The sequence below is a fragment of the Ovis canadensis genome, chromosome 2 (genome assembly GCF_042477335.2).
Source record: "Ovis canadensis isolate MfBH-ARS-UI-01 breed Bighorn chromosome 2, ARS-UI_OviCan_v2, whole genome shotgun sequence".
NCBI classification, from domain to species: domain Eukaryota; kingdom Metazoa; phylum Chordata; class Mammalia; order Artiodactyla; family Bovidae; genus Ovis; species Ovis canadensis.
In genome coordinates, this window is record NC_091246.1 from 234,766,196 (window position 1) to 234,792,957 (window position 26,762).

General features: G+C 43.7%; 1 protein-coding gene across 6 annotated transcripts in view; it reads right to left on the minus strand.

Moving 5' to 3' along the window:
- The window catches only part of COL4A4 (collagen type IV alpha 4 chain), a 149,007-nt gene that overhangs the window by 92,656 nt on the left and 29,589 nt on the right, over nucleotides 1–26,762 (minus strand). For all 6 annotated transcript variants that reach the window (XR_011254685.1, XR_011254686.1, XM_069578394.1 and 3 more), the window contains exons 5-9: nucleotides 8,874–9,008; nucleotides 7,709–7,753; nucleotides 6,484–6,600; nucleotides 2,327–2,395; nucleotides 711–746 (exon numbers count right to left, since the gene is read on the minus strand). Coding sequence is in view for 4 of the 6 variants with exons in the window: in XM_069578394.1 (XP_069434495.1) it covers nucleotides 711–746; nucleotides 2,327–2,395; nucleotides 6,484–6,600; nucleotides 7,709–7,753; nucleotides 8,874–9,008 (402 nt within the window). In the remaining 2 variants the exon portion in view is untranslated. The remainder of the gene's footprint in view (nucleotides 1–710; nucleotides 747–2,326; nucleotides 2,396–6,483; nucleotides 6,601–7,708; nucleotides 7,754–8,873; nucleotides 9,009–26,762) is intronic.

Consider the following 26,762-nt stretch of genomic DNA (forward strand, 5'->3'; position numbering starts at 1 on the left):
ATTCCTCTCTCCTAAAGGATGAACTGCTACTTATTTTAACATCGACACTGAGGTATCTATTGAAAACAAAGCAATGAGCTTCCAGAGTAGGAAGAGAACCAACCTGGGAAATAATACCATCAGCAGCCAGAAGTCACCAAATGAAATTACGGTGAACCATTAGGAGGCAAAATTGCTTTCAGTTTTAATCTTGTGAACATTGATGGATTGGAACAAGTCTAATCACTGAATTACAAATTCCAGGAACAAGAGGATGGTGCAAAATATTAAACACAATATACAATTACCGATTCAGCAGGCAAAAATCACTTTCACTGGACATATATGATTTAGGCAGTTTCAAAGAGGTACATTTTCATAAATATTAAGTGACTGTGGCTACCTGAGCAATACCAAATGATCACTGCAAGACAGAAGAGGCAGGTAAGCAGGAGCCAGCTGAGATTCAAGGATGGCCCCGTGAGCCTGTGATCAGTGCAGTCACATAGGCCTTGTGTTTGATTTAAAGCTCTGCTGTCATCATCTTGAAATTTCTAATAATTTTTGAACAAGAAACCTACATTTTCATTTTGCACTGAGCGGGCCCTGCAAATTTAGGTAACCTGTCTTGCTAGTGGGGTTAGGTTAGTGGGGACCTACTAACCTACTAGTGGGGACCATAGCTTATCCGAGGAGCAAACAGAAGCTCAGGGCCTGCCCCAAAGACTTACTGGTGAGCCGGGAGGTCCTGGGTCCCCTCTGTCGCCCTGCAACAGTAACGGTACATTGCATTAGAAGAGCAACACTGTTCCCCTCAAATACACAGGATGCAAAAGAAGAAACACACACACGCAGGAATTATCTGGACAGTCTGTGCAGTTTGCTCAGTTTGTCAGCACAGAACAGACAGCTGTGGATAGAGCTCTGTGGAGGTGCTTTCCTGATTTTATTCTTAAGCCCCCAACTGCACTTCCACTCATTCAAAACCAACCAACGCTAGGGAAAGATCGCTGAAGTCATGAGGACGTGGAACCAATTTGCAGGGCGGGAATAGAGACACAGTGTACAGAACGGACACGTGGACACAGGGCAGGAGGGGAGGGTGGCACCAACTGGGAGATCAGGACTGGGAATATACACTACCAGGCGTAAAAGAGATAGCTAGTGGGAAGCTGCCGTAAGCAGAGGCTCGGCTTGGTGCTCTGTGATGACCTGGAGGGGCGGGGTGGGAGGTGGGGTGGGACGGGAGGCCCCCGAGGGAGGGAGTATATACACATATGGCTGATCCCCTTTGTTGTACAGTGGAGGCTAACACAGCATTGTAAAGCAGCTACACTCCAATAAAAATAAAATATCAATTTTTTAAAAGGGGATTTCATCTTTCATATCTAAATCCTCACTTGAACGGTCCCACTTCATCAGCGTTTAAGCATCTCTCATCTGACTGGCAGAGCTCGGCTGCCTTAACGGACGCTTTGTTACCACCCAGAGCAGGTGTAAAGGGAATTTGTGTTGCAATTCCCTCACGCTCACTGCCTTTGTGCTCACCTACCATTTTGTGACTGTCCTGAGACTTTACCTACTTTAAAAAAATCAAGAAGTGTATATTCTCTTGAATATGGGCTTTTTTTTCCAAAATATAAAATACATTGTAAAACATACATATGGTAAAATTTAATATTTCAACCATTTTTAAGTGCACAGTTCTGTGGCATTAAATACATTCACCATGTTATATAACCATCACCAGCTTCCATTGTCAAAACTTTTCATTTCTTCAGTGGAAACTTTGTACCAATTAAATATGAGCTGCCTAGTCCTAGGAGAAGGCAATGGCACCCCACTCCAATACTCTTGCCTGGAAAACCCCATGGACAGAGGAGCCTGGTGGGCTGCAGTCTATGGGGTCACTAAGAGTCGGACACGACTGAGCGACTTCACTTTCACTTTTCACTTTCATGCATTGGAGAAGAAAATGGCAACCCACTCCAGTGTTCTTGCCTGGAGAATCTGGTGGGCTGCCATCTATGGGGTCGCATAGAGTTGAACACGACTGAAGCAACTTAGCAGTAGCAGCAGCAGCAGCAGCCTAGTCCTACTCCCTCCAGTCCCTGATAAGCACCATTCTGCTCCCCAACTTTATGAATCCAACTACTGTAAGAACCTCCTCTCAGTGGAAATCACCCCTGTTGTGTCCTTTTGTGACCAGTTTACTCCACTCAGCATTAATGACCACAGCGTTCATCCATGTAGCATTCCAAAGGAAATCTCAGGCATGTGTTTTCTGCATGGGTTGATCTGTATGGAAAAAAATTCATCTGAAATCCACCCTGATCATAACACTTACCTGCATACCTTTAGTGGCACCTAAAATGAACACTGAATTTCCTTTTTCTCCTTTTTCTCCAGGAAGCCCCTGTAAACAAAATATTCACTTAAGAGAGGAAAAGAGCATATTACTATTTCTGTATTTTCTTTTGCAACTGAAATATTACCAATAAAATTACTGTTATAATCATATTTCACTAGTGGAGATTATTTTATTCTCATTATTATTATCATCCTCAATTACTCATATATACTTATCAATATTTGCTTAAGATCTATTAAGGAATCTCCTAAAATGGAATATCTACTAATATATTCATAAACATATTACAAATATTTATTATACATTATAAATACATTATATATTTATATAAGTTATACATAATGCTAATATATCTATCGCTTTTTGCTAATTATTCAGCAGAAAAACTGCATTTTTCCTTACAACATAATGTACATAGTACTTGTATTTTTCTTATAAGTAAATAACACTGAAGTTGTCAGTTAATAATTTATGCCCCAGAAATAGCAAAAAAATTATTTTATCCACTTAACTATTTGTATTCAAAACAGAGCTTAGGTACCCTTTAGATTAACTTATAAAAAAAAAATCTGTTTCTTTTAGAAGGTTTTTGCATGTAGCTGCAAGTTTGTTTACTTAGAGTAATTTTATTTATTTATTTTTAATTTTTTTTTTTACATGCGATCCCAAACATGAACCCCCCTCCCACCTCCCTCCCCATAACATCCCTCTGGGTCATCCCCACGCACCAGCCCCAAGCATGCTGTATCCTGCATCAGACATAGACTGGTGATTCAATTCTTACATGATAGTATACATGATAGAATGCCATTCTCCCAAATCACCCCACCCTCTCCCTCTCCCTCTGAGTCCAAAAGTCCGCTATACACATCTGTGTCTTTTTTGCTGTCTTGCATACAGGGTCATCATTGCCATCTTTCTAAATTCCATATATATGTGTTAGTATACTGTATTGGTGTTTTTCTTTCTGGCTTACTTCACTCTGTATAATCGGCTCCAGTTTCATCCATCTCAACAGAACTGATTCAAATGTATTCTTTTTAACGGCTGAGTAATACTCCATTGTGTATATGTACCACAGCTTTCTTATCCATTCATCTGCTGATGGACATCTAGGTTGTTTCCATGTCCTGACTATCATAAACAGTGCTGCGATGAACATTGGGGTACATGTGTCTCTTTCAATTTTGGTTTCCTCGGTGTGTATGCCCAGCAGTGGGATTGCTGGGTCATATGGCAGTTCTATTTGCAATTTTTTAAGGAATCTCCACACTGTTTTCCATAGTGGCTGTACTAGTTTGCATTCCCACCAACAGTGTAGGAGGGTTCCCTTTTCTCCACACCCTCTCCAGCACAGTGAACAAAACACCTTAATGTACTTTCACCCCAAAGTTTCCCTATTTAATATCTTAATGTCCTACTTAACACATCTTAAGTTGGTTGCTCAGTCACTCAGTTGTGTCTGACTCTTTGTGACCCCTTGGGCTATATAGCCTGCCAGGCTCCTCTGTCTATGGAATTTTCCAGGCAAGAATACTGGAGTGAGGTGCCATTATATCGTATTTCTATGAAGCACATACAAGTTTCAAAGTTGATCCCTGTCAGAATGTTTGACTTTGCTTCCAAAAGGAGATAACTAGAGTTTTGTGGTAAATTACACCATCAGTTTTCTTGAGAAATCAGATTTGCCTATGTAGACAATTGTTGCTTCTCACAGTTCCAAAATGTGTGTTTCAGTTCCACAAATAAGTTATACCACACCAGTCCTCCAACCAGCGGCTTCAAACTTCAGTTACCACTGTGTATTAACTGAGTCAACGCATAAAACACAAACATCACTGCTGGCTCATTGGTCCACAGATCGCTATATAAGTAACAGGTGAACCAAGATCACCAGCTGATCGTATCATTCCTTTCAAAGTCTCCCAGTGACTAGTCACTAGCATCTGTTAGCTCACACAGAGACAGCGAAGTGTGTAGCTGTGTTGCCCCTTGCTTCCCTCCCAGTGACACACCCAACTGACATTTCATGCAGATAAATCACTGAAAGAGAGGACTGGCCAACAAAGATGAAACGGGAGTGAAAAATGCTAATACCGCAGGCAAAATTCAAATAGAATGTCAGTGGAGTTATGGAAAAAAAGAACCATTGTGAGAGTGTTGTCACCACCATCATTCAAGCCAGAGGAATTCAGCGAAGATAAACATATCCACATAAAAGAAGGGAGTGGTTGTAACCAACAGAATGAAACGTACCAGAGGAAGTGACACAGACAGAAGAACCTCATGTTACAGAAACTCTTAGAGAGATGTCACCACAGCTGGTCCAAACTTAGAAAAGAGGGTGATATTCACCAAAGCACAGAAAACCCCACCACTTCATGTCCTAAGTTACAGGACCAGGAGAAGGCAAGCCCAATTCAAATTGTCTTTGATAAGTTTTTACAAAGAAAAAAAAACCCTTTAATTCTCAATGTTTCTAATGTTTTAGATTATAATGTGATAAATAAATATTAGTTTTTAAAATTACCCCTATATATTTATGATGTTTTAATGAAATATCTTAAAGGTCATGGAACAACAGTAATTTTCCCATTGGATGTTAAGGTTGCTTTGTGTGCCTTAGGATTGCATGCCATTATTAAAGTCAACTCAGTGCAAAGTGAGGACTGCCCATATATAAAATGGGTCAAGGGGAAAAAAAAAATCACTTTACAAAGAGACCATTATGACAAACTTCAGCACTGTGATCAGAAGAACCTACTGTGTTAAAGCTAAAATTGAGAATCCTGCTCTCTCGGATGTTCATGGACGCTCAGTAGAATGCGGTGTGATCAAATTTGAAGATCTTAAAAAATGTGCATTCACCAGACTGCACTTGCATGTTCAAGGGGCTGAGTCTGAAAACAAATGGCGGTTGAGAAGTTAACCATGGAAGCCAGTTGTGTTACTTGACACCACAAGAGAAAGGTGAATATGGAAATTCTTTTTTGAGTTCTGTGTTCAGACCATTTCCACTAGGATCTGGAGCAAAAGGAAACTGCATAGGAGAAAGTAAGATGACTGTGGTGGTGATGAGAAAACCTTTTAGAAGGTGATGGTATTTAACTAGGGAAGCAGAAAGGCTGAAAAACAGGCACAGAAAATCAGTTTTGAAAGGCCAAATCATCTCCAGTCTTTATTTAAGTGAGAAAAGAGAGAAATGGGATATAAATGGTAGAGGAAAGAATCATTCTTACTAAAGTTATATTTAAGTAAAAGTGCAAACTTCTGAAGGAGGAAAAAAAACACTAAGAGCAGTAAAGGCCTCTTAAGTGCTGGATACTGTCAACTATTTCTGAACCTCCACTCCAAACTCTTGTCATTTATTTATTTCTTTTGCATTATGGGGGCTAGAAAGCTAAACACTTCATTCCCCAGACTGCTTTGCAGCTGGCTGTGAAGTAGGGTCCACCTGGGAGATGTACTTCTGAGATTTGGGAGGCAGAAATGAGCAAAACATCCTCTTCTGGTACGGTTGATGCTGCCAAGCAGGAAGGTAGAAACCTAAGTGTTTGCTGGTGTCTTGAAGTGGGGATAAGAGGTAGTGGTTGAGGTACAGGAGCAGCTTTTAACTTCTGGATCTCAGCTATGTGTGAGCCCCTGAAATCTTACAGTGACCCCTGAGTTTTAATCCTCCAACCATTATATTAAGTGCCAAATTCCCTGTATTAAATTCCTTTCTGTTTGAAATACCTAGAAGGGTTTAAGTGGCTGCAGTGAACCCTGAAGGATAAACAACCTCAGTTTTGCAAACTGACCTCCCTTCCCCTACTATTCATTCTCTATCCAGCAACTAGAAGCATCTTGGTAGAACATCAGTCAGATCAGATCACTTCCTTCCTTAAAACCATCCAGTGTCTTCCCATGTCATGGAAAAGAAAACCCAGCCTCCTTCCACAGTCTACAAGGCCCCATGTCAGCTACTGATGGAGCTGTCATGTCAACTCTCTGTTCTCATCCTCCAGTCACCCCCATCTGTTCACCAGGCTCCTGGGATACTTGTAATAACTGTTTCTTGAACACATCAAGTCTGTTCCCACTGGAGGCTCTTTTCATTTGATTCCCACTAAAATGAGCTGTGGCTCTCTTACTGGGGGGCCTCGTGGGCCAAGAGCTCCTCTTTCTCCTGGAATCCCTGGATCACCTCTTGAGCCATTGTAGCCATCTATGCCAGGTCTGCCTCTGGATCCAGGAGGCCCTGGGTGCCCCTACAGAAAACAAAATTATAGGTGAAGTATTTTTGCAAGAATATAAAGATTGAAAGCAGGAGGAGAAGGGGACGACAGAGGATGAGATGGTTGGATGGTATCACCGACTCAATGGACGTGAGTTTGAGTAAACTCCAGGAGTTGGTGATGGACAGGGAAGCCTGGCATGCTGCAGTCCATGGGGCTGCAAAGAGTCGGACACGACTGAGAGAATGAACTGAACTGATCGTAACAAAATGGTTATGCAATATGGGTACCCAGATTATGGCCTTTATGACTCACATGTTGTTCAGTTTGGTGAATCTGCCTTTCCCACCCACAAATACGATGTAATACAGTGCATATGTGCATGCTAAGTCACATCAGTTGTGTCTGACTCTTGGGACTCTTTGTGACCCCATGGACTGAAGCCTGCCAGGCTCCTCTGTCCATTGGATTCTCCAGGCAAGAACACTGGAGTGGGTTGCCATGCCTTCCTCCAGAAGATCTTCCTGACCCAGGGATCGAACCCATGTCTCTTATGTCTCCTGCATTTGCAGATGGGTTCTTTACCACTAGCACCACCTGGGAAGACATATATTTATTTTCATACACTCCAATTTAAATTCATTTAGTTTGGAGTATTTTCAGAGATTTGGGAGGAAATCTTCCTTGAAATCCTTAGAAAGACTTTAATGAATTGTAACCATCCCCAAATACCTTTTTCTTCTTTCCTCTGGTTTTCACATTAGAAATGAGAGCTTTAAGCTCACTCCCACCATTAGGACTCACAGCTAATAAGAAATTTCATAATGAGAATAAATTTATTTCCAGAAAATTATACTTGAGCTGACAAGTATATCTAGCTCATGTTCTAAAATGTTTTTCTCCAATCTGCTTGAAAACCTTGTTCCTCAAGTAAAGTGTTTTGGTCTCAGAGTTATTACACAAAATTGAAATGCACATACCCTGCCATTTATGAAAATAAGAAAGAAAAGTTTGCCATTTGCTGTTGTTTTTGTTCAGTTACTATATAATCTATATCATATAAATACATTAGCTCATGTGACTAAGGCTTTGATGAGTCTCTCTCTTCCCCCCAAAATGGAGAAAACTTAAGGATACTTACAGGTATCCCATCCAGACCTGGAAATCCAGGAACTCCGGTTGGACCCTAAAATCCCACAAAATAAAATAAAGATATAAAAGTTACTAAATTATTAGATTAACCAGTTGATTTACTTAAAAGCATTAGTAATTAATGGCTTGCTTTAAAAAAACAACCCTTAATGGGCACTGTCATCTATTTTTACATTAAGGAGCTCAAATGCCAACATTTAGAAATCAGCATTTTGTTTCTTTCTTTTTGTACTTAGGAAGCCAACATGGCAGTATCAGTTCAAAGAATACAATACTGGATAATTAGAAATTCAACTTCCCAGAATCTCTTTATCCCAGAGAAAGAAAACCTTAAATGTAAACACGGGTGATTGACAGGGCTGTTTTTGCACACTTGCACTACAATAAGATCTCAAATTCTCAACAGAGAATAAAGAATAGTTTTATATCCATGTTATAGCATATTAAACAAAGTTTCTAAAGGAGTAAGTTCAGTCTACATCAACGGATATGAAATGATTTCTGAGCTATGTGATTGAGTGAAAAAAGACTCAGCATGGTACATATAGTATCTTTTAGGCTTTTTAAAAAGTCATAAAGAAAACCACTCCTCACTGGATATGCTCATGTTTTTTCATTCGCTTTATTTGTTTATTTTGTTTGGGGTTGTGCTGGGTCTTTGTGCTGCACAGGCTCTTCTCCAGCTGTGGCGAGTGGGGCTACTCTCTAGTTGTGATGCGCCGGCTTCTCACTGCGGCGGTTTCTCTCGTTGTGGAGCATGGGCTCCCCAGCTTGTGGCCTGAGTAGATGCGGCTCCTGGACTCTAGGGCACAGGCTCAGTAGTTGTGGCGCACAGGCTTAGGTGCTCTGTGGCATGTGGGATCTTTCCAGATCAGGGATCGAACCCGCGTCTCCTGCACTGGCAGGCGGATTCTTCACCACTGAGCCACCAGGGAAGCCTGACACGCTCTTCTCTTTAAGTATCCAGAAAACATCCAGAGAGGCACGCGCCTCTGCAAAGGGGGCTAGAAATGAGGGCTGATTACACAAGAGGAGTTCAGGCTTAATTTTTATAAGGTGCAAAGAGGTACTACTTGTGATTATACAAAAAAAGAATCTGGTATAGCAACGCTGGTGAGTGGTTAAATGAGTCTTTCACTTAAGAAGAGGCTTACCTTATCACCTTTGTCACCTGCTGCTCCAGGACGCCCACTGTCTCCTTTCATCCCTTTCTCTCCTGGGATCCCAATGGGTCCTGGTGGTCCCAGGGGTCCAATAGGACCCTGTGGCCCTGGTGGTCCCGGTTGACCCTAAGAAGAAAGATTAAAAAGTAAGAGAGTGCTGGATGAGCCTTAAGTAGAGTTTTCTAACACAAATATATGGTGACTTGGGTTTACAGAAGACTGGAAAATTAAAGATGGAGCAAATTTTAACAACAGAAGGACAAATGATGAATTAATTGCCAAAACAGAAAGAAAATATTGTCTTTTTCAATCTGAATCAAAGCTATACAGTAAATCTGAATCACTGCACGTGCACACACACACCTCTATATACCGATTATAGTCCTCTTATTCTTTTCATTCTGTCATTGAAAATTAAAAATTTATTTGGCTGCATCGTGTTTTAGTTGCCGTGCATGGAGTCTCCAGTCGTGGCACACGAGCTCAGTAGTTGTGACATGTAGGATCCTAGTTCCCCGACCAGGGATCGAACCCACGTCCCCGGCATCACAAGGAGACCATCAGGGAAGTCCCCTGAAGAAAGTAATTTTTAAATGAAGTCTCATTAACATTATGTTAGTGACACAAGAGTGAGGAAAAACTGCCAGATCTTTCATTTCCTTCAAATGACTAATGATTTGTCTGCCTTTTTAGAGAGAAACATTTCTTTTTTAGCTGATTTTATCTGCTCTCTTATCCCTAATTTGGACACTGGCTCTCCACATCACATTATTTTTACGCAATCTAACTTCCTTTACATGAATGAAAATATCACCTTTTATTTTAGGCAAAGAAGTTTCAGGAACTCAGCTCTCTCCCTGAACACACAGTGGGAATATCTCTGGGACAAAGAAGAGGAAAGCTCTGCTCTCTTTAAGCCTGTTCCCCTTTGCATTTAGATGCACTTTATTTTGGGGGGGCTCCAAAATCACTGCAGATGGTGACTGCAGCCATGAAATTAAAAGACGCTTACCCCTTGGAAGAAAAGTTATGACCAACCTAGATAGTATATTCAAAAGCAGAGACATTACTTTGCCGACTAAGGTCCATCTAGTCAAGGCTATGGTTTTTCCTGTGGTCATGTATGGATGTGAGAGTTGGACTATGAAGAAGGCTGAACGCCGAAGAATTGATGCTTTTGAACTGTGGTGTTGGAGAAGACTCTTGAGGGTCCCTTGGACTGCAAGGAGATCCAACCAGTCCATTCTGAAGGAGATCAGCCCTGGGATTTCTTTGAAAGGAATGATGCTAAAGCTGAAACTCCAATACTTTGGACACCTCATGCGAAGAGTTGACTCATTGGAAAAGACTCTGATGCTGGGAGAGATTGGGGGCAGGAGGAGAAGGGGACGACCGAGGATGAGATGGCTGGATGGAATCACGGACTCAGTGCACGTGAGTCTGAGTGAACTCCGGGAGTTGGTGATGGACAGGGAGGCCTGGCGTGCTGCAATTCATGGGGTCACAAGGAGTCAGACACGACTGAGCGACTGAACTGAACTGAACTGATGCCATGAATGCGATGTTCAGATACCACAGCAAATCTTACAACTCTTTCTGTTCTGAAGTAGGCAGGTTGATATATCTCAGCATCAGTTTATCTGATCAGTTTCCAGATGATCATATCTAGCTTCCTCCTTGACATCTCCTTGAATACAATGGTTGTTGTGGCTGGTCACCCCACAGACTGTAACCCTCCAGGCTCCTCAGTCCATGGAATTCTCCAGGCAAGAATACCAGAGTGGGTAGCCATTCCCTTTTTCAGGGGGATCTTCCTGACCCAGGGATCAAACTCAGGTCTCCTGCATTGCAGATTCTTTACCATCTGAGCCACCAGGGAAGCCCCGAATACAATGGTACCTCCAGCTTAAAAAAAGTGCAAAATAGAACTTCTAATTTTTCTCCCCAGATCTGATCTTTCATTCACCTTCTCCAGCTCCAGAAAATTAGGGATCACCCTTGCTATTCCTCTTTCTCCCACACTACATTTAACCCATGCTCAATTCCTAGCCATTTCACTTCCAAAAGAGATCTGAAGCCTCCCCACCTCACTGTCTGCTGCCTGGCTGCCACACTGGTGCAGCCAGCATCAGCGAGACCTGCACTCTAGGCTCCCAAATGGTTCTCCAGCTTCCTTTTACCCGCTCCTGGCCTTTCTCCAAGTGACATTAAAGCAGAAATCAGATCACGGCATGGCCCTGCTTTTCAAGTTCTCCTTGCCTTCCCACTGCAAGCAAAATAAACCCTGTGCTCCTCACCTTCCGGCCTCACAGAGTGTGGCCCAGATTCCCTTGCCCCCTGGGCTGTGCCTGCCCCACACTCACCGCGTCCGCCACGCTGCTCTTATCTGTCCCAGGGCCTGGGTGCAAGAACTTCCTCAAAGGCTCTTTCTCTAGATCTGCACATGACGTGAGTCTCTCCTGAACCACCACCAATGAAGGAGGATTCTCAGTTCATCCACAACCCCATTAGTCTCCAGCAGGGCACTCTGTCTACTTCTTTCTTAAGATCTTAGCATTTCACGTGTTGTTTTTTTTTTTTTTTTTTAACTTTTGGCCCTTCCGCACAGCCTGTGGGATCTTAGTTCCCTGACCAGGGATCAAACTTGCACCCTCTGCATTAGAGTCTTAACCACTCGACTACCAGGGAAGTCCCTCACAGTTTTACAATTATGTATCTGCTCATCAGTTTGTTGTCTGCTCTCAATGAGATGCTAGTACCATGAGGGTGGGGACATCTGCTCACCATTTAAGTCTTCTATCTACTAGCTGCCATGGCCTTTGGCTCAGGAATGAATGAATGAAGGGTTCATGGGGCGGTAACTATGCGCTCAGGCTTGGTGGTCCAGCCTGACCATCCATCCACTCCAGAAATACCCTTCCTGGACCCTGGAAAGTGATTTTTGAACTTTGCAAAAAAGGAATGCTATCAAATGCAATGTTTATGACATATTCCTTGATTTTACACTTCAAATTTATTTTTATAAAATAACCAATGTATGAGAATAATGAGGCTCTTTGAATGAACTTTAGACTCTCAAGTCAGGGTTTCTAAATGATACTTCCAGCCTCCGCATTCAATCTCTGTCTATAATTTGATGTGAGCAGAGAGTATCTTAGATTCAAATGTTTTGTTAAAATAACTCACTTTGCAATCTTAAGATAACACTTCTAGATGAGGTAAAGAGAAGCTTTTTAATGAGAAGTTTATAACAGTGATTTTGCCAGTGCGGGGTGATCTGGCCACATGACACCATGTACTGTACACACACGTGTCCAGCTGTGTTGTCTAACAGCTTCAGAGTCTGTGCTCTATTTCACTACAGTCTGAAAACACTCTGGATCCATCTGAAGTCAGACTGTTCATCTGCCATTTTTTTGTGTGTTTTCTAAAAATTTTCCAAATATTTAAGAAAAGTCATTGAATCTCCCCTTTCCCCACCAGACAACCTGGATGACTGCATTCAGTGAGCAAGTGAAGTCTTGATCTGTGGACAGAAAAGCTGAGTGGATTTCAGGGGAGATCTGCTCAGATCAGATCTCTTAAATCTCTGGGCAATTCTGAATCATTAGTGCTCAGCTCCAAGCGTGCATGGGGCTTCCCGGGTGGCTCAATGGTAAAGAACCTGCCTCCAGTGCAGGAGACTCAGATTCAATCCCTGGATTGGGAAGATCCCCTGGAGAAGGGAATGACTACCTGTTCCAGTATTCTTGCCTGGAGAATCCCATGCACAGAGGAGCCTGGGGGTTGCAAAGAGTCAGATATGACTTAGTGACTGAATAACAAAAACCACCAGTGTGCACAGGACCCTGCACAAGAATGTAGGTAGAGTCAGCCATAGGTGTGTGGGGCCCAGGGAAAAAGACTTTTTGTACAGTCCCATTTACATAAAAATTTGAATCATCTGAAATCAATGTGTAAGCACCATTCTGGTGACCCAATCTCAGGAATCCTATGAATGAAATCCCACAAGGGGGCGAGTGAGACTGTTCTGTTAGGCAGCCACCCTCTTGAAACCAGGGCCAGTCATGGGCCCCAGCCCTGAGCATGAGCCCCAGAGCTCCTCATGTGCTCAACCCCCACAAGATAAACAGAGTGCATCCTGTTGAAACTACTTAAAGCCCAAGCTGGAGCTGCCACTGCCTGGGTACCACTTAAGCAAACTTCCATAACTTATCTGTCCCTGTGAATGATCCACAGGACTGAAAATGGGGTCTGTCCACTCAGCCAATCCCCTAACACCAAGCTGACCCTGGACTCTATGCTTTCTTCCTCACTCCTTCTTTCATTATTGACAACCTTTCATTATTACAACCTTTCATTATTGTAACCTCTGCCTACATTTTGCAAGTCAAAATCATACTTTATTTATACTTTCCCTTCTCTTCATACATTTTCATTATCATTAGAATAGCTGCTAGTCCTTGAGCACCCATAAAAATACTATAAGCTTAGAATTTTCAAGAAAGCTTACATGTATACATAAGTGTTACAGAAAAGACAACAAGAAAATATAAAATATAATCACATGGGCACCAACCATTTAGGGCACTTTGAGGCCATATCTATTTACTCTAGATATTATACAATTTCTAAACTACAATCTAAGTGTCAGCATAAATAGTGACTTCAGCTGACCTTTTCTACGTGTTACTTAATCTCAGTTGGTTTTGATTAATTACCATAAGGCTCAGGAAATAACTGCTTTTTCATTAAGTTTGGAAATTATCTGTCTTACATATCATTCACACAAAAAGTTCTAAATTATCTATTGTGAACACTGTACTTTACAATAACCTATGATCTAAAAACAACGAAATGCATGTCTGGACAGAAAAGGGGAACAGAAAGGACAGCCAACTCACTGGCTATAATTCTCTTTAATGTATTTCGTTTTAGACACTCGATGCCGAGTCCAAGCCACTAATGGAACTTTGGAGAGAAAAGGAAAAGGAGTGGAAATATTGAGCACAGTGGCAAGAATGATAAAATTGCATTCAATATAGAAATGTGTCCTGATTGAGAACACACCAGCTAAAACACCCTTAAACAGAAATACATCGAGCGATGGTAATTTGTAGTATTAAATTTTCTGTCCCTCCCTTTTGCCACCTCCCCAGCCCTGATCGGTCACACTGACATCCCTGAACAAGGGATGTCAAGCTCCGTTCTTTCGCAGACTTCTGTGTCCGGTCCCTGAAGCACCCCTGCCTTGCCCCCCAAGTCATCTCTCACTCCTCCCCTGGAAAAACCCCACTGTCCGCTACCCTTACCCCACACCCTTGAGAGATGCTTGTCCAAGATGCCTGTGTCCCCGTCCACGCCTCTGATCACCTCTTTGTCTGTGTGTCCCCAGCCCCACATCCACCAACCAGAGCTCCTGGCAGACAGAGTCTAGGTGCCCGAGGCCACGATGCAAGAAAGGCAGAGAACAATACTTAACAAAATCACGTGGTCAGATCCACCACCCAACCCAAGGGAAGACTGTCAAGGATCTGCTTTCTCCTGGCTCTGAATTGCTGTCCCTGGAAGTGGCTGAGAGTAAGGATGGGGACCTGAGATGACTCCACCCGGGCTGAGCAGAGCAGTGGCCCTGAACACTGCCCTGTTGGTATCTGTGGTTGCTGAGATCTGACATAGGGGTCTTCCTTCAACCACACTAAACTGCACATACACCCCCTAGCGTGCAAGTGAAAAAACGAACAGAGAGCATTAAAGGCCTCCTTTCTCTGGGATGGACTTTGCGTTTTGTTCTACATGCTGTGCTGTTTTTTTCTCTTAATCGTTATCTCACTACAGAATACATCTTAAAAAATACTCTAAAACCTTGTATACCAGTATTAAATATGCCAGAAAGCCATTCACAAAAACTTCCCAAGCACCAGTATTTGAAATAGTCATTGTGAGTTTATCTAATCTGAGTAAATCATTTATCCACAGTGATGGAATAATTCCACTTCATCAGCTTGATTATATTCTTTGTAGCGAAAGATGGAGAAGCTCTATACAGTCAACAAACACAAGACCAGGAGCTGACCGTAGCTCAGATCATGAACTCCTTATTGCCAAATTCAGACTTAAATTGAAGAAAGTAGGGAAAACCACTAGACCATTCAGGTATGACCTAAATCAAATCCCTTATGATTATACAGTGGAAGTGAGAAATAGATTTAAGGGCCTAGATCTGATAGATAGAGGGCCTGATGAACTATGGACAGAGGTTCGTGACATTGTACGGGAGAGAGGGATCAAGACCGTCCGCATGGAAAAGAAATGCAAAAAAGCAAAATGGCTGTCTGAGGAGGCCTTACAAATAGCCGTGAAAAGAAGAGAAGCAAAAAGCAAAGGAGAAAAGGAAAGATATAAGCATCTAAATGCAGAGTTCCAAAGAACAGCAAGAAGAGGTAAGAAAGCCTTCCTCAGCGATCAATGCAAAGAAATAGAGGAAAACAACGGAATGGGAAAGACTAGAGATCTCTTCAAGAAAATTAGAGACACCAAGGGAACATTTCATATAAAAGAAGGGATCAATAAAAGGAAAAAAAAACATGTTTAAAAGTAAAGAGTTGAGCTTACTAATTTATCAGGCAACACTAAAATTAACTTCACGATGAATAGACATAAATAAGGGGATGACAGAGGATGAGATGGTTAGACAGCATCACTGACTCAGTGGACATGAATCTGAGCAAACTCTAGGAGATGGTGAAGGACGGTGCTACAGTCCACGGGGTTTAAAGAGTCAGAGGCAACTTAGCGATTGAACAAGACAAGACACTTCTGTAACTACAGAATCATTAAATAATCACAAGAATTTTGCATCCTTAAAAAAAGGAGTTTGGGGTTTTTTTTTTAAGAAATATTCCACTCCTACCCCTGCACCTTTCACCCATGCTAGGCAATGGATCATTGCATTTCAGTCACTGTAGCAAAAAGAAAAAAATGCCCAAGGGAATGAATGGCTGGCTGTCAGAGGTAGGATCCCTGCATTTTTTTCTGTTTTTTTCTTTTTTTTTTTTTTTGCTACTGTGGGTCTGGAATTGCCTCTGTGGTTTATGACCTTCAGTGAGAGACGGTGAAGTCAGAAAAAGGATTCACTGAATCCAGAAAGGACAATCGGCCTGACAGCCGAGGAAGCTCTGGCATGCCATGGGAAGCCGCCAGGCCATGGCTTTCTACCCAAAGGCCAGCCGGACGCCGAGTCATCAGACCCATTCACGCGCCTCCCCACTGCGGCTGCAGCCGCACCGGGCTCTCGGGCCAGCTGAACAAATAAAGGCTGAAGGCGATCGGAGTGGACACTGGCTCCCACGCCTGCCTGGCTCTCGGAGGCCAGAGCATTCCTTTAGGATTCCCCCTCATTAACCGTCCGTGTCAGATGCGTCTCTTGAGCTCGGCTAGGATCAGACTACCTTTATTTCACAACATTTAGTAGACGAGACCAACAGAGAAGACAATATGTACATTTGTAACACTGAAATCTTCAAATCAGCCTTTTGGGCTACCACTGGTCTGCTTGCTTCTGGGAAGCAAACCCTAAGAGATATGGAGGGACATATGTACACCCGTGGCTGATTCATGTGGTGTATGGCAAAAACCACCACAATATTGGAAAGTAATTTTACTTAAAATAATTTTTTTTAAAAAGAAATCCTCCGTTTATTGAGCAGTGTGAGGACTGGGAGAAACAGCTGCAGAAAGACAACGGCAGATGTAGACACAATCACACTTTTTCTGCCACTACTTCTTGCTCTTTTAGAATCGGAGAATCCATGCAAGAACCCTGAGTGAATGAAATGAATGAACAAACAAGAAAGGTGCTTTCATTATACTGTTGTTTAGACACTAACGGGAAAGTGAAGTCACTCAGTCGTTTCCGACTCTTTGCGACCCCATGGACTGTAGCCCACCAGGCTCCTCCGTCCATGGGATTTTCCAGGTGAGAATATTGGAGTGGGTTGCCATTTCCTTCTCCAGGAGATCTACCCAACCCAGGGATTGAACCCAGGTCTCTCGTACTGTAGGCAGACACTTTACCGTCTGAGCCAGAAAGTAAAAATGAAAGTGAAGTCACTAAGCTGTGTCCAGCTCTTTTGCAACCCCATGGACTGTAGCCTGCCAGGCTCCCCTGTTTTTGCTTGGAAATTTCCAGGCAAGAATACTGGAGCGGATTGTCAATTTCTTCTCCAGGGGATCTTCCAGACTGAACCCACATCTCCTGCATCTCCTGCATTGGCAGGCAGATTCTTTACCACTGAGCCATCTGGAAAGCCTTTTATTACACTGTTTACACATAAATTTCCAAATCACTCTTGGCCAATAAGACCACGACATTGATCATCAAAAGTGTCGCAGGAAGGGGAAGGTATTTATAAAGCCTGGTTATGCACCTGGGGTGTCCATATATTACTTCATTTAAGCCAACCAGCAGCACTGAGGACACTGGATTATTATTCCTGTATAAATAAGGAAAGTCCACATATAACAGTGTCCATCAAATTAGTTAAAGACCTCTATTTTTGTGTTCTCAAATCTAATTTCCTAGTCCCATCCTGTATCTCTGACTGTTCTGTGGGAACTTCCTTGAATCTTCTTCCCTGTACATTCACACTCATCATGTCAGAAGCTGAGCTCACCACGCCCAGACTGGTTTTCCTGCCTTTTTCCTCCCTGACTCAGCAGACAGCAACTTGGGTTTCTTCCACCAGCTAAGCTGGGTGGTGACCCAGCTGTCAGCTTTGCTGACCCTCTATCCCTCCTTCTCCCAAGACCAAGCCTATCACTTCTTTCCCTGAATTAATTCTCAGATGTCTGTCCCTCTGGACCCTGGGTCACAGTCTGGTCATTCACGTGGGCTACCCAAGCACCAGCCTCCCCCACTTCCCTAAGTCCAGTCTCCCCCTCACTTGCACATACCAATGTCAACTAACCCTCAGTCTTCCCTATGCTGTGTCCTTACTTCCGTCAACACTGCAATGAGCACAGCCCATCCTCCTCCACCCCAGCAAACCATGGTCCCTAAGGGTCTGCACCCACATCCTCTGCTCCAGTCACATTTGTGTATCCTCTTTGCCTGAAGGAATAGCAGCCTTGGTATCTGAGCCCTGTAGCTAAGATTCAACCTTCCCCCAACCCAAATTATGATGACAACAATGATGACGATGCTGGGGCACCCCTCACAGAGCACTCACTCCATTCTGGTCCCTGGAAAAGTACTGTGCCTTCCTCGCATGGAATCCTTACATCCTTAGAGTGCAAAGTCATCCTACGTCTACTTTTTCATCCCCAAATGAGGAAGCCTGGGCTCAGAGAGATGAAGGCCACTTGGCTACCACCTGGAGAAGCAGAGTCACACCCGACTTCAAAGTTGCTGCTTCCCTTTTCACTACAGTCCTTTTCAACCTCACTCTTGTGTAAACTCTCATATCCACCTTCAAACAGTTAACACCCACATAAGCTTAGCACTTATTTCTCATTATTGTTTTATGCATGTTACTTTAATATATACTTGGGGTGATGTCGTCCAGTAAGATTACTGGGACCAGGAATCTGTGTAATAAAACCACCCCCAGACCACCTTGGCCACTGCCTTCCACGGTATAATTAAATATACACTCAAGCACTTATTTATAATCAAAATTAACAAAGAAGAGTTTGCCAGCAACCCTGTCTTTTAAATTCTTGACTGTGTTTCAACAACTATGCCACTAGGTGGCACTATAACATCACTTAAAGCTCAACTAGGCCTCAATGTGCAGCCTAAACCCTTTAGGGGTGCTTCCAAGATCCTTCTCTATTGCAAATGAAACAACTGCTGGAGATATAGGAGGATCATAAAATAAATAACAAAAAAAAAGGTGTTACTCAAAGAGTAGACAGTCCAAGGAGACCGGACTGCAATGGCAAGTGTTTTCTTGTGCCTTAAGTTCACCTCACTCAATAAAGGAAAAAATTGGTCAGTTAAGTAATACTGACTCAGGATTTTCAGCTGTTTAAAAAAAATTTTTAATGCAGGTTAAATGAGTATTATTTATTTTTTCATTAATATAAGCAAGACAATAATGTGTCCTTCCAAATCATGTAAAATTCATTTATTAATGTCTTTTAATTTGATAAATAGGCTGTATTTTTGTATCATTTTTTTTCCAGTTTTTTTTTTGGAGGGCCATACCTCAAAGTCTGTGGGATTTTAGTTCCCTTGGGCCCATGGCGGCAAAAGTGCAAAGCCCTAACCAGTGGACAGACAGGTTAATTCCCCATGGGAATTAACATCTTAAACTTACACAGTGCGGTATCAAGTATATCATTAAAACTGGAAGAAAGGGAATTCCCAGGATCTCAGTTCCATTCCTGGTGAGGGAATTAAGATTCTGCATGCAGAGCAGCGGAGCCAGATTTTTTTTTAAAGATGTACAGCATAATGATTCAACTCACATACATCATGAAATCACAATAAGTTTAGTGAACATTCCTCCCCTCATATAATATAGCTCAAAAATAAAAGAAAAAAGTTGTTTCTTTAAGAGGAAGCTTGATGCAATGGGAAAAAATGCTGTACTGAGAACTAGAAGACATTTGCTACTGAATGATAAACAAGGTCACCCACCTACTATACAGCATGGGGAACTATCTTCAGTAGCATGTTTGGAAAAGAGTGTGTGTGTGTGTGTGTGTGTGTGTGTGTGTGTGTGTGTGAATAACTGAATCACTTTGCTATACACCTGAAACACTGTAAATCAACTATAGTTCAATTTAAAAAAAAATAATAAGGTCACCCCTTGATCCAGGTCATGGAACACTGGTTTTCCCATCTTCAGTAATGGTGTAACATTAGCCCAGCCTCGTACCCCTCCAGGTACAATGGTCTCCAGCGCAGACCTCCCGCCAGGGTGCAGTAGCCTCCCGACAGGTTTTCCCTAATAATTCTCCCTGCCCCTCATTGCCTTCACTATATTCTCCAAAGAGCAGCCAGCATGTTCTTATAACATAAATCCAACCTGTGTCTACTCCTCCGAACATCTTCCAAAGCCTTTCCTATTCTTCAGGATAACCCATATCTGGTTTTTCCGTTGCTATGAGAATGCACCAGGCAGCGCCGAGAGCTCCTGGAATGCCACTCGAGGAGCTAGAATCCAGGTGTCTCTCTTTCTCTCCTCTGCTCTCCAGGGGTCCCTGCCCCTGGCCATTCCCATCCTTCTCCCCATCCTGAGTCTCCAGTGCTGGCCCCTCTTCCTCCTTCTGCAGCTCTGCTGGGCTGCCCTGACCTCTTGCCACTTTCTCTTGGGCAGACTTGCCCATCTCCCTGGAGCCAGGCACCTCCAGCTCTGAGTATCCTGTTTCCCTCCCTAGCTCAGACTCTCTTCTGAGCGCCGGCCACATATCAGTATGCAAAGTAGACTCATGATCATCCCCTTACGTGTGCTCCTCGGCCACCCATCTCCGTCCACACAGCTGTTCACATCACCCCAGGGTGTCCCGTGTGCTCCCTGCCCCACCTGGAGTCTCCTTCCTACCTATCTGCCTCCCGAATATTCTCAACACCCACGCTCTTCCCCTCCACACTTGCCCCTTTGCTGAGCCACCATGACCTCCCACCAGGGCAACTACAGTAGCCTCCTGACAGGTTTTCCCTAATAATTCTCCCCACCCCTCATCACTTTCACTATATCCTCCCAAGAGCAGCCAGCATGTTCTTATAACATAAATCCAACCTGTGTCTACTCCTCCGAACATCTTTCAAAGCCTTTCCTATCCTTCAGGATAACCCATACGTATCTGGTTTCTAACTGCATCCCTTACCACTCGCTCCCTCACCTACATGATCAAACCTTGCTGGCCACCTCGTGGCCCATCCAACACGCCTGCCCATCTCCTTCTCACTTCAGAGCCTAAGTAGGCGCTGCTGTCTCTGCCCAAACACTTACAGTGGTTTGAAGTGTGGCCACGAAAAGATACGTTTATGCCCTAAGCCTGGAACCTGTGGATATTGCCTTGAGTGGCAAAAGATGTAATAAACCTAAGGATTTTGAGAGGATGGCTTTTGTTCTGTGTTATCCAGGTGGGTCCTAGAGGCCATTACATGTATCCTTATAAGAGGGACATGGAGGAAGATTTGGTCCAGACATGCAGGGGAGAAGGAATGGAGGCAGAGGCTGAAGTGATGTGGCCACAAGCCGGGGCTGGAAGAGGCAGAGAATGGGTCTCCATCCTGCTATGGGGAGAACACGCCATGCTTCCCCTAGGCCATTGCTGGGTGACCTCTGTTTCCACCAGGTCCAAGATATCCTGGCACCGTCCACCATGCACACATAGGCTTCTGTGCAAAATCAAGTTAGAGCCCTAGATTATCCACCCAGGGAGGAAGAAAGGGTCTTCGTCTATTCTTTTCCCTGATGCGTCTGAAACACCCAGACCACCCCACATCTGGCACTCATCAGGCACCCAGGAGGAACTGCTGGAAGGTGAGTCTGTCTTGCTATATAGACTCCCAGCTCCGGGCCACAGGGACCCACCTCTTTACCCCCAAGGCCTCACAGCCTCCTCAGATGCCTGGCACATGGTGAATGCTCAATGGCTGTTTGCTGAACGAATGAAAGAAATCGTTGTTGCCATTGTTCAGTCACTCAGTCGTATCTGACTCTTTGAAACTCCATGGACTGCAGCACGCCAGGTTTCCCTGTCCTTCCCTGGTTTGCTCAAACTCATGTCCATTGAGTCAGTGATGCCATCCAACCATCTCATCCTCTGTTGCCCCCTTCTCCTCCTGCCTTCAGCATCAGTCAATCAGCTCTCCGAATCAGGATTCAAAGGCCAAAGGATTGGAGCTTCAGCTTCAGCAGCAGTCCTTCCAGTGAATACTCAGTGTTGATTTTCTTTAGGATTGACTGGTTTGATCTTGCAGTCCAAGGGACTCTCAAGGGTCTGCTCCAGCACCACAATTCTAAAGCATCAATTCTTCGGTGCTCAGCCTTCTTTATGGCGTAGAAGGAAAGAATGGCTAATAACAGTGATTTGCAAATTCACATACATGTGACAGAGGAGTGGAAAAAAAAACCCAGCACTTGAAGACACAGCTGTTTCCCTGTGGATTTCTTAGCAACTTACAGAAAATGGCATGTGAAAGGAGAAATATAATTTTCTCTCCTAAAAACTCTGTAATTCACTTTAACTAATTTAGTCACATGCTACCTTGGTGCAAAACAGCTGTCCTTGTAGTCACAAAGTCTGCTCCCGTGTTCCTGTGTGGAAGATGCCCTGCGTGGAAAAGCACCTTATTTCTTACCACCACCACCAAGGCTGACTCCACTTTGGTAATGACCCTGATGCTCTAGAGTTCAGCCTAGTCCCACATTTGCTGAGCTCTGCGCCCGCCTGGCCACGGTTCACTCTGGGTCGCAGAGCTCAGCAATCATCGTTGCTATCGGACTGAACTGAGCGTGTGCACGAACACACACACACGCACTCACTCACACACACACACACACACACACACACACACACAGGATTGAACTCCACCCAGGAGACCAAGGGCACAGCTATAAAACATTGCCCATTTAATGAGGTGACTGACCGGGGCAGACATACCAAAATCTACCTTCAGACCCAACCCGTCACTGGGGTTTCTTGATGAGGTTTCATACAGTTAGCCCATTTGGTAAATAATAGAGGCAAATTATTTAATAAAAGTAGTGGGCAAATATAGGCTTGCTTTCCTTTTTCAAGCACAAATGTTGGGTTTAGAGAGCAAGATCGTCGGCATACTGAAAGCCATGCTAATTAGTTGGAGTTATTCCTCTGGGTTGTTTAGTTGCTAAGCCAAGTCCGACTCTTTGCAACCCTATGGACTGCAGCCCACCAGGGTCCTCTCTCCATGGGATTCTCCAGGCAAGAACACAGGAATGGGATGCCATGGCCTTCTCCAATTCCTCTATATACGTGAGGACTAAGTCACTTCCTGTGCGACTCTTTGCGACTCTATGGACTTTAGACTGCCAGACTACTCTGTCCACGGGCTTCTCCAGGCAAGAATACTAGAGTAGGTTGTCAAACCCTCCTCCAGGGGATCTTCCCAGCCCAGGGATCGAACCCACGTCTCTTATGTCTCCTGCATTGCCAGGCGGGTTCTTTGGAATAACCTGGGAAGCCCCATTCCTCTATATAGATATTGGCTATTAATGATATTATTAAGAAGCCGAATGATATAAAATGATATCTCCCTTCTACCCTGAGGTCTCCCATGCCCTGTTCAGAAATATTCTCGTGCACTGACATATAGGATTCAGTCTTAACTTCTGTATGTTTCCATTCTTTAAAATTTAAGGTTAATATTTATGACAAGGGGAACTACTTTAACCAGATAAACCAGTTACAAGCTGGCAGGTGGCAGGCTGAATTCTATCAGGAAATCTGTTTAATTATTAAGCACCATGGTTTTTTTTTTTTTTAATGCTGATCCCTTTACAAAAGGACCACTCAGCCCCACAGAGTCCCCAAAGCTGAGGTCCCTTCCTGGGACCCCTCACTCAGGTCACCTGCTGTCACCTCAAGGCACCTGCATGTGTCAGCTCAGATAAGACCTCATATGTCAGACGATTCTCCAGCAGAGACACAGTGAGCTAGGAAGTCGGTCCCGGAGAAGAAAGAGGCAGCAAGAAAAAGAAGACATCAGAACCAAATCACCAAGGGGTAGTGACAGACTAAATTTGCCAACTTCTCTGCTGTCACTGGAATTTGCGTCTATCAAAATGTAACATAATCGACTTACATAAGCTTCGAGAACATGAAAATAATTGCTCTGAACCATTTATCAGGCTACAGTTATAGAGTGTACTAGAACACAGTTGCGTGAGTGATAAAGAGGTTGAATTCTAGAACTCTGCGTGCAAATCATTCAATGATAATGAAAAATGTTAACAATAGTTAAAATTTCCCAAGGAAATTCCATTTTTATCATGGACTGCAAGCTCTTAGGAGTGGAAGGGACAAGTGAAGGAGACTGCAGGAAAAAAAATACCTGTATGTATTTTGGTGATTTAAAATTCCCAAAAGAAAGACTGGTTTTCTAATGGGTGATTTTGGTTTCCAAACTAAAAATAAACCAAGTCAGATCGTGAGTTTTAAGCCATTTGACCTTCTAATGTATAAAACTACCAAACTATAAAGTTCTATTGACTTAACAGTTACAAGACTCCCTTGAATGGAAAACAGTATTTTTTTTTCTGGAATAAAATATAGAAAATGTCTTTATTATCAAGTGAGTTACTAAAGCAACCTTATGAAAGGTTCCATCCTGGTCTGTGATAACACGTATGTAATTTTCCCTACAAGAAGACATCCATAAAAAAACACAGCGATTTCTCCTTTGAAACTGCTGTGCTGCACTCAGTCATGTCCAACTCTTTATGTCCCCTTGGACTTCAGCCCGCCAGGCTCCTCTGTCTGGGGGATTCTCCAGGCAAGAATACTGGAGTAGGTTGCCATTCATTTCCTCCTCCAGAAGATCTTCCCGTTGAAACTGATAAAGAATAATTTGATATCATGCCCAATGCTATGTCATTAATATCCATAAAGAGGGACTATAATGGGGTTTGGGGAAATGATATGCAGAGTCACAAAATACTTCAGAAGCCAATTAAGTTACTGTCATATGTGAAAAGTCATGCCCACATCACAGAACCTCCCACAGGAGGACAGGACCAGTCCTTTAGTACAAACTCTTATTTCCCAGGTGAGGGCTCTGAACTCCCCCCAAAACCAAAGCGGTAATTCCCAGTGTCCTACCCTCAGACTCGAGGTCTTTCCAGGATGCTACGAAACCTTCAAAAGATCTCAATACAGCAGTGGCCACATTCCCTTCTGCAGCTCAAAGCGCTTATTTCTGGTTCTACCTGATATAGAGTTGTTATGACAAAAACTCTAAACTCTGTGAGATGCTCACTAACGGGTTTGCACGTTGTGTGTGAAAGACTCAGAGGAGAAATTTCCTGCTAATTCTATTCCCATTTCCCTTGGACTTGGCAGGTCTTCCCACATACATGGTGCTTGTGCCCTGGCTACCAGCTCAGACTTCCAAATCCTGTCCAGGCTCAAATCCGAATTTTAAGCTACTGATTTAAGTGTGTTAACTACCTATTAGCTGCCATCTACTGCGATCATCTCAAAGAAATACCTCCAAAAATGACTCTCAGCTCTCAAAGAGGAGAAACTAATGGAGGCAACTTATATTTCTAGGGCATCCGCTACGAGCCAGGAACCAGCATAAACATTTTACACGTATCCTTTACAACCACTTGTAAGGAGAACATGCTTACAATCTAATCAAGAGGGTCAGACACATCCACAGTCGAAACCAGAGCTATAGGTCAGAGTGCAAAAAGCATCCCAGAGGGAACCAGGTTGCCATTAGGGGGCCATCCGCACTGTCTGGGGCCAGGCAGGAGACCTTGTGGGGGGCGGAGTCTCTCCTGAGTTCCTCTAGGGAGGGCGGAAAAGATGGAGAGTGAGTGGAAGTGGGAAGGCATCCCAGAAAAGGGCAGAGGGGATGTGTCATAAAATCAATAAATATTGTCATTGCTTTCTGGTCATGAATCCCTGGATTATTTATTATGCTACTTCCAGAGCTGACTCATTGGAAAAGACCCTGATGCTGGGAAAGATTGAAGGAAGGAGGAGAAGGGGGCGACAGAGGATGAGATGGTTGGATGGCACCACTGACTCGACGGACATGAGTTTGAGCAAGCTTCGGAGTTGGTGATGAACAGGGAAGCCTGGCGTGCTGCAGTCCACAGGGTTGCAAAGAGCTGGACATGAGTGAATGATTGAACAACAACAAACAAAAAGTTTTTCAGTATTATCTAAATGGTCCATAATGATCATATATGAATATTACAATAAAAACCGCTATAATCATTTTTTTTTTAAAAAAAGGTAGAGGAGTGGGAATGTTTAGATTGTGTTTGAGGGACAGTGAGCAACCCAGCTGATGCAGTGGGAGACGGTCCAAGGGGAGGTGATGGTGACTACTGATGAGAACACATGTTGGGGCAGGACTGTGAGCCTCCAGCAATGCAGGAGTGAGACTGAGGGAACCCCCTGGGTTCCTGCCCTTAGATGCATCCCAGTTCAGTTCAGTTCAGTGGCTCAGTCGTGTCCGACTCTTCCAGATCCCATGGACTGCAGCACGCCAGGCCTCCCTGTCCATCACCAACTCACGGAGTTTACTCACACTCATCTTCATTGAGTCAGTGATGCCATCCAACCATCTCTTCCTCTGTCATCCCCTTCTCCTCCTGCCCTAACTCTTTCCCAGCATCAGGGTCTTTTCCAATGAGTCAGTTCTTCACATCAGGTGGCCAAAGAATTGGAGTTTCAGCTTCAACATCAGTCCTTCCAGTGAACACTCAGGACTGATCTCCTTTAGGAAGGACTGGCAAAATGTGGTCTACTGGAGAAGAGAGATGCATCCCAACTCCACCTCAAACCCTAGCTTCTGTCTCCACTGAAACCCTTCCCCAGCTTGGCTCCCCAACCCTTACTATAGACACAACAGCTTTGATTTGGGGCTGGACAAACCACTCAGTCAGCCATTCAACCAGAAGAGGCATCACTTGCCTCTTAGGAAGGCCCTGCTGTTCCACTCAGGGGCTGTGCCACCTTGGAAAGTGCCTCAACCCTCGTAATTCAGCTTATTCCTGTTTCTATCGCCCACCTTGAGCTGTCACTGTGGTGACTGGAGAGATGGCGTGAGACTGGCTGGCCGCCTCCCAAACCTCCTCCCAGTTATGCACAAGCCACGCTCCCAAATTCCTAGCTGGAGAACGTTGCCAGCGCCTTGCAGCCATC